We start from the raw sequence: 14686 nt of genomic DNA, 5'->3' as shown, positions 1-14686 counted from the left end.
TCATTCATTCATTCCTACCTTCTTAAATTGCCTCTAGCCTTGCACTCCAAGAAGCCCCTGGCTGCTAGGGCCAGCTAGCCTCCATTTTAATTTCCAGCAATGTCCCGATGTTCCTTTTAGGTATTGTGGGAAATTAAAGTGGTGGTTAGGCCCAAGTGCCCATACTGGTTGGAGTGCTGCTGTCCCCCTGAACCCGCCAGAGATATGTGAGGGACCCACAAGAGTGAAGTTGTCCAGGAACCCCTCAAACCTAGAGCTGTCCCTGCCTGGGCATACTGGGATACCGGGAGAGGAGTGGGATAATCAAGATGAGAAAGTGTTTGAGCATGTGCAGAGTAGCATACCAGTGCCTTACTACTGATCAGCAAGAACAACACATAAGCAAACAATCACACCCAAGGCCAACCCCAACCTCTCTCACCACCAAAGGAACACAAGTGAACAACACAAGCAACGCTGACACCAAACTCTACATACATTAAACATAATAGAAACACCGCCACCTGACCCCACCCCCATCCACCTTCCCTCTCTCCACCCCCCTTTCTTTTTTCTTTTTTTTTCTTCTCCCCCTAATGCCTCAACAAATGAAACAGATTTGTAAAAATGTTACATGGGGGAAAAACACACACGAGGCATTGCACTTACTTCTGTAAAACAAGAAAATCCTTAAAAATAAATAAATAAATAAATAAATAAATAAATAAATAAGCAAGAACAACACATTTGGAATTATTACGAGGGCTTTCATGATCAGAAGAGAACTGAAGAACCTCTTGTTTTTGAAATTAAGCAGGATGGATCTGGATAGAAGACATCAGGATTTGGTATTGGGAGAAAGGATATATGCAGGCCATTGGAAACAATAGATATGAAAAAGGAGAGAAGTGTCGTTTCAGATTATATCTCTGAAAGGAAAAAAAGGAAAAAGCAGGCACACACTCTTTTGCAAATAAGAATAGGCAGTTTGAGACCTCCATCTTTCATCGGAAGTGTTGCAGCCTTGACAGCGAGTTCTGTTAATTCCATTTCAGATAATGTGAATACTCACTTTTTCAGCAACCAAGTAGTCTGGGTCTCCTGAGGTCTCCTTATTACTGGCCACTGTAGTTATATTTGAGCAGTGCTTTGAAGGATTGCTAAATTGCACATGACAGGAGATTGCTTTACTGTGAACGCATTGTGTGGTGCATGTACAACCTGTACAACCTGAATCGGAGTGTGTGGATTTTTCTAAAACCCTCGAAAAAAAACACCATTGCAGGCTTCCACAGCTGAGCTCAGCCTCCTACGAAAGCTTCTTCCGTGCATCCAATGCCGAGAAACTGAGCGTGTAACATGCAAATGTGTTTGTGGACTGGGATTGTGGCTGCAGGACCCACCCACAATTTATACTTGTGCTATGGGAAAGAACACTTCAGACATACAGTGGCACACATGTGGGGTCTTTTCATTAGATATGAATGGATTTAAATTGGAGGCAGGAGCTGCCATCACCACCACCCATCTCCCTTGCTCCACACATCAGTTCCTCCATCTGTTGAAAATATTTATGGAAGACAAGGCTCTCAATGGCGCTAGCCAGCATGGTTCTGTTTTGCCTCCCTGTTGGAGGCTGTATGCCTCTGTATTGCTGTGAATCACAGCTGGGGAGAATACTGTTGCATTCAGGTCCTGCGTCTGGCTTCCCATAGGGGCATGTCTGCTTGTCACTGTGAGAACAGGATGCTCTGTAGACTGGATGGGTCACTGCCTTGACTCAGCAGGGCTTTCTTAGGATCTTAAAAAGGGCTAGACAAATGTGTGGGATCTCAGGAAGCTGAAGGCAAAACAACTGGGAAGTTCAGATGCAAAAGTCCACAGGGGAGGGGAATGCAGGAAATGTTTTTTTTTCTTCTCCCTAGGGCTTTAACTCTTTCCAACCCCATTGAATGAATGCCCACCCCCCTTTCATTTGTTAGTTTGTATATCAGCTGAAAAACTGCTTTGCTTCTTCAGAAGCTGCTCACCAGCACTTAGCAAACAGGCAGGAGACTTAGCAGGTCACTACTCACAGACCTCCTTGCTACAATTTGAACACAAATTAGAGTAAATCATTATGCACTTTTTATGCAAACCTGCAGCTTCTTTTGCCTTTTTTTCAGGTGGGTGCGTGCAGAATTGCTGCATTGTGTGTGCACGTTTGTGTATAACGTCCAAGCGTTTGCGTAGGCTCCGTGGTCAGTGTATATTCCATGCTTGGTGCACACGGCAGTTTGCGCCAAGGTAATGAAGTGTTTTGTGTGCTGTGCCCCATGGCAGAATGGCGATGCTCATAATGCTTAGCTCAGTACGTGTGGAGTGTAAGGCAACTTTTCTTTCTTTGTACCTTGTGTTACAATCAGTGGTTTTTTTCCTGGGGCTACTGAAAGGTACACAGTCCCGGCACCTTTTTTCTAGAAGAAAAGCACTGATTACAACAAATGATTTGCCAGAGGAGGGATGGCGTTCAGCTCTGTTTTTTGAAGAAGAAAAAGCAGAAGCAGGAGACAGGCTTATTTCCTGTCAGAAGCAAAACTAAATAATCTAGATCTGAGAGTTCTGCAATTTGGGATATGTATAGAGCATCTTTAGAACCAAAAGTGTGACATTTCCTCCTCCCAGTCACTGAAACCACAGAGATCTGAGCCTCTGGCAAAGAGAAACAATTGGACATGGAGCAAAACTGACAACCTGGTCCTCACTAGAAAGTGAGCCCTGGTGATTCCGTTCAAATTTATTTCTCAGCTAGCATGTTTGAGGTTGCAACCTGAGCTGTGTGCAGATTAGGCCAACTCTAGGAAGAAGACAAAGGTAGCAAGACCTCAAAGCCGCACTGAAAGTCAATTATTTGGCCCAATACATTTCAAGTCAGCAGCCACTCTGTGGAACAGCCTGTAAGGGAGATGCCTTTGCTGTACTATTTTTGATGCCTGACAAACATGTTTTTTGTTTGTTTAGGGAAGCCTGCTCAGATTTTACATTTTGTGATGTGCATTGGTTTTTAAAGTTGTTGATTTTATCTATAGTTTGATAATGCTATTATGTTGACTGTTTTAAAAGTGTGCTTTTTTACCATTTTTGAATGAACATTACATACTATGTCATGTAAACCAATTCGATTATATATAAATATTGCTAAATATATGTAAATAAATAAGTCAGTAATATGACCCCCCGTTTCATGGCATCTAGTTTAACACAACTTCTTTAGTTTCTCCTCTGTGCCCAGTGTAGAAATGCAGTAAATAAGCTGCAAGAGGGATGGACTCTCTCTTCTACTTCCCAGTAGGCTGGTAAACCATTTTTCAGGCTAGTAACTCTTGTGGGCTTATTTACAAGGCTGATATAAGTCTTAAAAACAGCAAACACCAGCCCTCCCAGCATGACAGTGCTCTGCCACACCTCACACACATTTTGCTCCCCCCAAAAAAAGTTCTTTACACTCATTCCCCCTTCCATCACTATGCATCTCCCCTGATGAATAAGTAAAAGAAAACGCAAACACAAACGTGTTTATTCTTAGAGTAGCTAACATATCCTCCAAGTAGCAAGCTACCAAATCTATTACACAGCGATTGGAATATAAATGCTACAATTACTAACTTGGTGCTTGCACAATTTTAGCTACAATTGAACTACTGTATCAGATAGGGTTTTGGTTTTTTTAAAGTATTGTCTTCTGTAACTGGGGCAACTGAATAACTATTTCGTTCTCTTCTGAAAGGCTGTGATGATTGCCTGTGTGCTTCTTTTATATCTGGTGTCTTGAGAACGGCACCACAAAATAGAATGGTGCTGTGCAATAGCAGGGACAAACAATAAGGGATAGGCTAGCCCATCATTGTCCTGCAATGCATCTGACTGGCTGCTGGAGGCACAATAATGCTGGTATATATGGGACCTTGCTCTGCTTCATCAAGGCAGTTCTCACTGTATTATTAGGAGCTAATTTCCAGAAGGGTAGCCATGTTGGTCCATTGTAGCAAAACCAACAAAGAGTCGTCTTGTGGCACCTCAGAGATGAGCAGATGTATTGTGGATCACAGTTCTTTTTATCCGGCACGTGAAGTGTAATCCAGAATCGGCAAACACATATAACATGTGGTGAAGGAGAAGGAGCTCTGATCTCTGCATCCTCTCCATAGGGAAAGAAATACTGAATTGATTTCTTTCAGCCTTGGAAGACGTAAAGGTACAGCAGAAAGGGCTTGGTGGGGATGTGACAGACCTAACTCCTTGTTAAATTGAACTTAAGTCTCCCCACCCCCCAAGTAGCCTCCCGTTGTGACTGTCTGAATAGATAATATTTGGGGCTAGCCAGGCCTGTGGCTGTTGGAGGTGTCTCTCAGGCCTTTCCGACAAATGCTGGTATGTGGATTTCAAGGCATTTTGATGAGGGAACAAGGTTTGAAGACTGACGCTCTGCGTGCTGCTGACAGATGGGTTTTAAACGTAGCACAAGCTTGTTTATATGAAAACAGCTGCTTTTATTAGGCTAGCTGCAAAGAAATTTGTGGAGAGATTTCAGGAGTTGTGAGTTTTGTTTTGTTTTACCAGAAGCAATTGGTTTGAGACCTTGAGACGAAACCTGTTTCCCAGGAGTACTAAGCCCTCTGAGTAGGCGCTGGGTCATTCCTGTTCAGTGGAATTCCTGCCAGCATCTATAAAGGGGTGTCATTAAAATCTGATACAGTGAGAGCTGTCAGTTTGCAAACTCAGTTCAGAAGAGAGGCATGGCAGGTAGAGACAATGGTGCTGAGTCAAAAGTACTTCCTATAACAGCAGCTATTAGCTGCAGACAAATTTTTTATCACAAGAACCAGGTTCACCCTAGCTCAGGCAGACCCGAAGATTTCTCTTCTGATCTCCTGTACTCCCATAAGATTAGAATTATGGAGTTGTTGTTGTTTAGTCGTGTCCGACTCTTTGTGACCCCATGGACCAGAGCACGCCAGGCACTCCTGTCTTCCACTGCCTCCTGCAGTTTGGTCAGACTCATGGAGTATCAGACATTATGGTACTCCATTATGGAGTACCAGACATTAAATAAAAAAACAAACGAACGAAACATTATGTGCAGGCTTATAATGCCAACATTTACTTGCTGGAGGAACATGGTGGGCTATGTCCAAATTTTCTCAATTTGGACACAGCCCACCTTTCATGTGGAAAGGAAAACCTCATACTCAATTTCAAGTATCAGTGACATGTGAGCAAAGATGCAGACAAATTCACTCTTTAAAATGTTTCATAAGATAAGTTATAACCAGGCCAGACTGCCCTATGCTACTTTGGTCCAGTATCCCTGACAACATCCCTCTCACCCCAGTTTCTGGTATTCTTTTCTGTTCTGCTCAGATGTTCATCAGAACATACTGATAACACATGTGCACTCTTAACTCCACAGAGTTGATAACCATCTATTTGTATTCTTCTGTTGCCCTCCAGTGGCCATAAGAACACTGAGGATCAGCTGTGCTTTTGACTCCAAGCTTCCAAAGGGATTTTGAGGCTTTCCGGAGCAATGATAAATGCAGCATTGTTTCCCCTTTTTTTGCAGGGGATCCAGAGCTCCATGCTACATTTTTCTTGCAGAAATTCCTCAGCTTTCCACACTCCTACCAGTGTTGCGTGAAATATGATTGCATGAACAAGCACTTATTGGACACTGCTATGATGCCAGCATTGATGAGTGACACAACCCTCTCCATACCAATTTGTGGTATTTTTAAAGCCATTTGTGACTTTAAAAAAGTTATAATTATGGCAGCACTCCCTTGTGCTATTGAAGCCTGGGAGAGTTCGTGTTTGAGTATTTTCCTCTTTCATTATGTTTTATATAAACATGTTTATCCCACATTTGAATACTTTCAAGGCAGCTCACAACTTAGGTTTAGAATCAGCCATTACCAAATAAAACAGCAGAGTTTTCCAGCAGCCATGAACTCATCACGATCAATTACTCAATAAATAAAATTCATCTACCCCCCCCCCCCCGCGGAAAACACAGTCACTTTTATCTGCTGCCGAAATGTCAGCGTCAGGTGAAGTGGTAAGGAGAAGAAACTCCATACAACAGGTGTGGTGCCACATGTGTTCTTGTCTCTGATGTCCGCTCACCGCAGAAGTAAAAGTGCCCTGAGTTGGGTCTCCGGGAAGGTGCTCAATAACCAGACTGGTTTGTATTGGGAGAAGGTGGTCCTTCAAATATGTGCATTCCTATACATGTCTACTCAGGTGTAAGTTCCATTGATTTCAGTAAGAGACCTGAGGGTGTGTAACAGGAATGGGTGAGACGCGGGTGGTGCTGTGGGTTAAACCACAGAGCCTAGGACTTGCCGATCAGAAGGTCAGCGGTTCAAATCCCCGCGACAGGGTGAGCTCCCGTTGCTCGGTCCCTGCTCCTGCCAACCTAGCAGTTCGAAAGCACGTCAAAGTGCAAGTAGATAAATAGGTACCGCTCCAGCGGGAAGGTAAACGGCATTTCCGTGTGCTGCTCTGGTTCACCAGAAGTGGCTTAGTCATGCTGGCCACGTGACCTGGAAGCTGTACGCCGGCTCCCTCGGCCAATAAAGTGAGATGAGCGCTGCAACCCCAGAGTCGGTCATGACTGGACCTAATGGTCAAGGGTCCCTTTACCTTTACCTAACAGGAATGGAGAACATTTTAGCCCCCAAGGGCCGCATAGAGAAGTGGGTGACTGATTGGGCTGCAGTCCTGTTTACCACAGGATTGGGAGACTGCAATCCTATGTACTGTGTTCAGCCATCAAGGGTTTTCGTTGAAGCCTGTGCAGGTACCCAAACTGCACACACCCACACCTGCAAAATTTCCAACCGCTGCTGAATGTTGCTGCCCTCCCTGCACTGGGCCAGTGTGATTTATAAGGGAAGGACAGTGCGTGGGGGATGAACGTCATTTGAGGACTAAAAAGCTCTTCATCCCTGTACCTAGCAGTAAACCTCAGCTCCCTTACTCATATCAGTGGAACTAACTTCCAAGTAGACATGTGTAGGATTGCATAGTTGAGGTGCAATCCTGTACACACTTACCTGAGAGCGAGCGCTGTTGAACATAGCATCATTTGTTTCGGAGTAAACAGGGACGTGGGTGGCGCTGTGGGTAAAACCTCAGCGCCTAGGACTTGCCGATCGTATGGTCGGCAGTTCGAATCCCCGCGGCGGGGTGAGCTCCCATCGTTCGGTCCCAGCTCCTGCCCACCTAGCAGTTCGAAAGCACTCTTAAGTGCAAGTAGATAAATAGGGACCGCTTTATAGCGGGAAGGTAAACGGCGTTTCCGTGTGCTGCGCTGGTGCAGGCTCACCAGAGCAGCTTCGTCACACTGGCTACGTGACCCGGAAGTGTCTCCGGACAGCGCTGGCCCCCGGCCTCTTAAGCGAGATGGGCGCGCAACCCCAGAGTCGGTCACGACTGGCCCGTACGGGCAGGGGTACCTTTACCTTTACCTTTAAACATGCAAAGGCTCAAGGCATTAGGGCCTTGGAGATAAAAAATTAACACTTTCATGCCTAGAACTGGCAGCAAATTAAGCTCTGTTAGCACTGATCAGAAAAGTTCATTTCTAGCTGCACCAGGAAGCAGGCAGCTGAAGTTTCCAAACAGTCTTTAAAGGCAGTGCTACACAAAATGCATTCCAGTAATGTAATCTGTATGTTATCAGAAGATGGAAGGGTTTTTCCAGGAAGATTGCAGCTGGTGCACCGGACAAGATGATTGAAGGCACTTTCTGCAACCGAGGTCATTGTTTTATGCATCCATTCATTGAGCCGGATCGAATAGCATCCCCTTTGTTGTGGGCCTGATCCTTTAGGAAAGTACAGCCCCATCAGGAACAGGACAAGTATCTATTTCATGGTCATAGTTATCCTTGGCGCAGGAGTTTATTTATTTATAAAAGTATTTGCATATTGCTATATCATAAAAAATAACAAAGCAGTTTACAAGAATAAAACCATAAAAAGTTTAAAAACAGACATTGATTAACCATTATGGATAGTTAATTTGATCATCCAATATCCCATCCATGTGTGCAAAAATAAATGAGAGATGTGCATGCAAAATCTCGCATGAGAGGGGACTCTGCTGTCTATATCTGTCCCTTTAAAGAAAAATAATGGTGATACATCTTAAGTTCAGCCTCTGTTGCCTGTGATTCACTTACACTTCCTCCCAAATGCTAAATGGGATCTCTTCTTCCTGGTTGTGTTCCAGTTCTGTTCTGTGTGGCTTAGGCAAGGTGATGGATGGACGAGCAGAGATGGAAGTGATAAGAAGCACAAAAGGCAACGCAACAGGGGAAGTCAGTGTCCATTTGGTTGCCAATGAGAATACTGTGCAAAATGCCCACCTACCAGCAACTGCCTTCATCATACCAGGTAGGTACTTGGAACTTGAAGCATCTCGCTGTATTTTCAGAGTCTCCTGCTGCCATTGCTTCCATTCTTTCTGGTCCAAAAGGCAACAACTTATGTTTATGGCCCAAAAGGCAAAGCTAATACCCACCTGCTCTGTCCATTGGGTTCTCTGTCCATTAGGTCATTCAGTTTGCAGTTGAATGTATTTTCAGGGTACGTTATTCAAAGCTGGCCTGTGTGCAGTGGTGAATGAGGACCCACCCCCGCCCACAGACCCCTGCCAAGTACTCAGGCATACCTCTGAAGCTTGTGAGCAAAGTAGAGGGCGGCGTCCAGCTAACACATCCCATCTACAGTGGTACCTTGGTTCTCAAACCCCTTGGCTCTCAAACGCCTAAAACCCAGAAGTAAGTGTTCCGGTTTTCGAACGTTTTTCGGAAGCCGAACGTCTGATGCAGCTGTCTGCTATTGTTTCCAGGGGCCCTGCACCAATCAGAAGCTGCACCTTGGTTTTCGAACATTTCGGAAGTCAAATAGACTTCCAGAACAAATTAAGTTTGGCGCTTTTGTTTTTGCTATTTGTTTTGCGTTTTTGTTTTTGAGGCTTTTTCGGTTAATTTGTTTTTGTGACTGTGTGGAACCCAGTACAGCTACTCATTGATTGATTGATTGATTGATTGTGTGACTGCGGAAATGGATAAAAGCCCCCCATCCAAACAATGACTATCATCAGTTCAGGTAAGAAAAAATAATAATTTTAATTTTTATCATCTACAATACTGTCTTATTTATTTTCTAGTACAGTACATTGATTATTGCTTTCATTTTATGGATCAGTGGTCTCTATAGATAGTAAAATTCATGTTAAATTGCTGTTTTAGGGGTTGTTTTTAAAAGTCTGGAACAGATTAATTCGTTTTGCATTATTTTCTATGGGAGAGCTCACCTTGGTTTTGGGACACTTTGGTTTCGGAACGGACTTCTGGAACGGATTAAGTCTGAGAACCAAGGTGCCACTGTATGCATGGATTTCCATTTGTGCAACATGATCCCCCCCCCCTCCTCCAGCCATACACACCCTGCACCATCAAATCTCTGGAGGGTTGGGGGAACCCCCAGAACAAATAAAGGGCGGGAACAGGGGGAAGTCTCATTATGCAAGCAGAAATCCTTGCGCTGACGAGTAGCATTACTCTGTGCTGCTGTGGATACAGCCCATTCATTTAAAACTCGGATCAGGTATGAGAGCAGATAAAGTTGTAGAAACACCTAATGGCGTAGATAAGTGCTGTAAGAAAAGCAACAAGAACCAAGATGTAATGATCTAACTTGCAGTAGACATGTGCCTTTAGGACTTGGATTTGCTCTGTATCTATTGATCACGGCATTCTTGGGGTAGGAAAGGAAGAAGCAACTTTTCCTTCATGCATCCAGACTGTAACATGTTGAGACTAAGGAGAGCAATATAAGCTTGTGGGCTTAACTATCAAGTTTGTCTTTGTTTTGCCGGGACCTAAAGCTGTTCTCACCAAATAATGGTAATGTGGAACTATGCAAAGTGAGTGGGAAGCCTTGGCAAGCTTCATAGACTCATAGGGTGGTACGGTTGGAAGGGACCCCAAGGGCAATCTAATCCAACCTAATCCAAGGGCAATCTAATCCAATGCAGGAGTCTTTTGCCCAACGTGGGGCTCAAACCCATGCCCCTGAGATTAAGAGTCTGATTCTCTACCAACTGAGCTATCCCTCTGGAAGTCATTAATCTTACATCACCTACACGTATAGCAGGGATGAGAACTCTGCAGCCCCCAGATGTTGCTGCTGCACTACATCTCCCTTCATCCCTGACCCAGCTTACTAGAGTTGGACTCCAGCAACATCTGGAGGGCCACAGGTCCCCCAGCCACCTCTGCCTTATAGTAAAGGATTTGGGCATATCCCCCCTACCCATGTTCTCTTCCAGCCCTCTACTCTGCCCAGACTGTAATGCTGTGTCCCTCCTTTGTGTCGAAATCTTCTGGCTGTCTCTGCTGTGGGAGATGTTTTGCACGTGCATGTGCCAGTAGATGATGGTGACAAACTGCTTTCCTTCCCCTCTTCACAAGCAAACACAACCACTGTAAACCTTCCAACAAGCACCTTAGAAATCCAGCGATTCCCTCGGGAACCCCAGAAAAGCGTGGGGTCTGAGAGGCAAAGAGAGGGCCTGGGAAGCGAGCCAATCACAGCGACAGTCATCCCCCAGATCAGCGGAGTTCAGACCTGCAACACCATCCGGGTTCTGGAATGGAAGGATGGAGTGGCCACTCTCCCCGGAAGCAACCTGAGGGTAAGCGGAAGAAAGTCTCTTTGCTGTTCCTAAATCCCTTTCTCCTCAGCTTTCTGAGGGAGCATTGGGTTTATTTATTGCTTCGTTTCAAATTCATAAATCGCTTTAGAAGCAAACGTTGCTCAAACAGTGTACAGTAAAATAAAGGAAAAAAATAAGAAAAGACACTACAAACTCTTTAAAAATAATAAAAGTATTGTATGATTTATTATTCCATAAAATGACGGGGTCACACTTCCAGGAACGCCTTCTTGAACAAAAATATCTTTAATAGATGCTGAAATAGTAAGGCACTGGGTGCTTGTCTAATTTTAGTTGGTAACTGATTCCAGAGGGATGGAGCTGCAACACTAAAAGCAATAATGGTAGCACCAGAGGCTTCTTAACATTACACAAAGGGTTATACATAGTGGAAGGCTAGGTCCTTGCATTCTGAGCTTTTGTGTTTTGTTTTTTTTTTGCTGGAATGTGGCACTTTAAACTTCCCCTTTGGAATCTTCAGCGACAGCACGAAACTCACTGCTTGATCTTGAGCTATTTTTCCAATCTATCCTACCTTACAGGATTGTTGTGAGCATGAAATAGAGTGGTCCCATGTTCATTTTCCCTAATCTCGTTGGGGCAAAGGCAGGATGCAGGTGTATTGATGATACCGCCTTGATTTCATTCCAGCACAATACAGCCATTGTGCCTAGATTTCTCTTGGTTTTTTTCTCTCCTATAACTTGTTAACCTTCCCTCTCTCATTGCTGTAGTTTCGGATAAATGAATATGGGACGCTGAAAGTGGTCAGTGCTGACAAGCTTTTGCCAACAGAGCCCCTAAAGGAGTGCCACTCAGAAAGAGAGGGAGAAGATGAGGCAGCAGCACCTCTCAGCAAGGATAATCCCACCGTCACTCAAGGTGAGGATTGCTCTTCAGTGAGGGTTCAAAACTTTGCATGGAATTTCGCTTGTAGAAGCACCAGCTGGGCCATGGTGATAATGAGAATGCTGGGGTGATATTGCTACCTCTTAATGCTTCTCTGGCTTCACACATGTGGAAAAATTTAAATGTATAATTACAGGTTCTTCAGATGTTTTTTTCTGTTGCAAGTCCGCATTCACACCAGATATTTAAAGCACTATGATACCACTTTAAACCAGCATGTCTTCCTCCAAGGAATCCTGGGAAACATCATTTGTTAAGGATGCAAGGAGTTGTTAGCAGACCCCTATTCCCTTCATGACGCGGGTGGCGCTGTGGGTTAAACCACAAAGCCTAGGACTTGCCGATCAGAAGGTTGGCGGTTCGAATCCCCGCGACGGGGTGAGTTCCCGTTGCTCGGTCCCTGCTTCTGCCAACCTAGCAGTTCGAAAGCACCTCAAAGTGCAAGTAGATAAATAGGTACCGCTCTGGCAGGAAGGTAAACAGCGTTTCCGTGCGCTGCTCTGGTTCGCCAGAAGCGGCTTAGTCATGCTGGCCACATGACCCAGAAGCTGTACACCGGCTCCCTTGGCCAGTAAAGGGAGATGAGCGCCGCAACCCCAGAGTCGGTCACGACTGGACCTAATGGTCAGGGGTCCCCCCCTTTATTCCCTTCACAAAGTTACTTTTCCAAGTTCCTTGTGAAGAGAGATTCATTGTTATACTACTCTGCATGTTGTAGTTCTGTAAGGGGAATAGGGGGGTCTTTCAATAACTCTTAGCAAGTAAACTACGGCTCCCAGAATTCTTTGGGGTAAGCCATGACGGTTTAAAGTGCTTTAAAGGTATGGTGTGAATTTGGCCTAACTGTTGTTCGAGAGCACTGGGTGTCTGTGTCAAATTGCACAATCGGCGGTGTGTGTATGAAAGATCATTGATTTATTTATTTTAAAACATTTCTAAATTGCTTAATGGTTAAAATCTCTCAGCAGGGCACAAACACTAAACCAGCAACATAAAAACTGAGGTGAAAGGATCCAATCTTATGGGTTGGGGAAAACCTGGACAAATATGTATGCCTTCACATGATGTCTGAAATAAAATGTGGCAGATCACGCATGGCAGAGGGAAAGGCAGGGGCCATGTGAAAAAATGCACATTTTGGACTGACTGCCCTGTGACTCCAATACAGTACAAATCCAATTCATAAGAAATAACACAAGCAATAAAAATATAAATATAAATGATACTTGTAGCACGGTACATTACAGGAGCTGCAAGAGGCGGAAAAATCATTCAGTTGTTCACCCCTAGCAATGTTCAGGTGGTCCGTGTGGGGGTGAAAAAGTTTGGGACCCACTAATCTATGCAATCTTAGTTATTCGGGTTACCTGAATTTATTTTCTATCTAGTCTCTGAGTGCTTTGTTACAAGGCAAAATTTTGAGCTTGTGTGTCACTGTGCAGACAACCTAAAGCTGGTTCTTAGCATTGTGCTTCTGACATGAGTGCTCAGACAACCATGCCAGAATCTTGGCCGGCTGGCCGGCCTGCTGCTGTTGAGTTCGCTTGTGACCAATGTGGCCCATTTGAGTTTTTGCTTCTCTTTCGGTTTCCCTAGACTCGGATGTCCCAGAGGCTCCCAAGCTGCCAACCGTGGACAGCCTGTGCCATTGCAGCACCTGCGGCCGAAGAAACGTTTCAGGGTCAGCCCAGGAAGGAAGAGGGTTTTGCAGTGAGAACTGCCACCGGCAATTCAAAGAAAGGTAAAAAAAAGAAGGGGGGGGGAGACGCAATCCTTGCATGATAGGCAGCAGGAGGGGAGGAATTTTGCAGCTCTGCATATTCCTAATTCTTCTGATTTGGAGAAAGAAGAAATGGAGAGAAAGAAATGCTGCTGTGTATCTGCCAGGACTGGAAGCTCTCTTTCCTTTGGGTGGGTTATATTAAACCTACTCCTGTGCTGAAATGTGCTCCCCTGCCCCAGTTTCTCAAGAAGAAGAGACGTCCATTTTTATTGCCTCAGTCACAAGAATTCAGGGGGATTTTGAACTCACAAATGGGCCAAGAGTAGTGTGCATGTTTCTTCTTTCCATTAAACGTTTCTCCACCACTCTGCCACCTCCATGACTGTCTGCACTTCCTCATCAGAAAAAGGTCCCATGGGACAAGTTACCTCATGATGTCTTCCCCTTGGCTTTTAGCTGAAGTGTCGGCATCTGAGAAGGTGGGCAGAGCACAGACTGCTGGTGACTTGATTTGTAGGATGAAAGTGAGGCAACACATCTAGGAGGGTTGTAAGAGCAATATTTATAGCATTTGTGTCTCACCATGCTTCCAGGGAGTCCAGAGTGACTTACATGAGTGGTAATAATAATAATAATAATAATAATAATAATAATAATAATAATTTATTATTTATACCCTGCCCATCTGGCTGGGTTTCCCCAGCCACTCTGGGCGGCTTCCAACAGAACACTAAAATACAATAACCTATTAAACATTAAAAGCTTCCCTAAACAGGGCTGCCTGTTGGGACAGGGCTGGGGTATCACATTTTATCCTTAAAACAGGCCAGTGAGGTAGGCCGGAGCATATGCTGACATACTATGGGCTTCCCTGTCAGCTTCACAGCTGTACAGGGACTTGAACTTCTCATCTTCTTAGCCCAACGCAATATTATCTGGTTGGTACAAATAGGTCTTGCTTCCCTAAGAAGTAGATCCCCTCCAAAGTGAGGCTTTGCCTTCACCGTTCAGTTTCTACAGCGATCACAATATTGTTGCAGGAGCCGATTCTTGTGCTCAAGGCCAAGCGGTTCCCATTGCTTGGAAAATATGGTTGGCGGTAGGAGTCCTGAGTCTGCAAAGATTTGCTTTGCTTTGTAGGTCTGTCATCGTGGAGAATTCTGCTGGCAGCACCAACTCCACTGAAATCCTCAAGCCAGTGAAGAAGCGGAAGAGGAAAGATTACCAAAGCCCCTCCGAGGAGGAAGAGGAAGAATCAGAGCAAATGGTACAGCTGGGGTGTTCTTCCATATATGTGCAAGAGGTCCC

The 14686-nt window shown here is 44.7% G+C and overlaps 2 protein-coding genes across 8 annotated transcripts in view; one reads left to right on the top strand and one right to left on the bottom strand.

Moving 5' to 3' along the window:
• LOC310680353 (uncharacterized protein) overlaps positions 1-14686 on the bottom strand; it is a 339545-nt gene that overhangs the window by 187688 nt on the left and 137171 nt on the right. The window lies entirely within an intron of this gene.
• L3MBTL1 (L3MBTL histone methyl-lysine binding protein 1) overlaps positions 1-14686 on the top strand; it is a 41507-nt gene that overhangs the window by 5854 nt on the left and 20967 nt on the right. For all 6 annotated transcript variants that reach the window (XM_083446850.1, XM_083446848.1, XM_083446849.1 and 3 more), the window contains 5 exons: positions 8254-8417; positions 10502-10725; positions 11481-11628; positions 13252-13396; positions 14519-14645. In XM_083446850.1, the coding sequence (XP_083302976.1) occupies positions 8282-8417; positions 10502-10725; positions 11481-11628; positions 13252-13396; positions 14519-14645 (780 nt within the window). In that variant the 5' untranslated portion in view covers positions 8254-8281. The remainder of the gene's footprint in view (positions 1-8253; positions 8418-10501; positions 10726-11480; positions 11629-13251; positions 13397-14518; positions 14646-14686) is intronic.

Source organism: Podarcis tiliguerta (assembly GCF_965153285.1).
Source record: "Podarcis tiliguerta genome assembly, chromosome: 6".
NCBI lineage: Eukaryota > Metazoa > Chordata > Lepidosauria > Squamata > Lacertidae > Podarcis > Podarcis tiliguerta.
The sequence above is the reverse complement of the archived record's forward strand: the minus strand, read 5'-3'. Positions and strand labels throughout refer to the sequence as shown.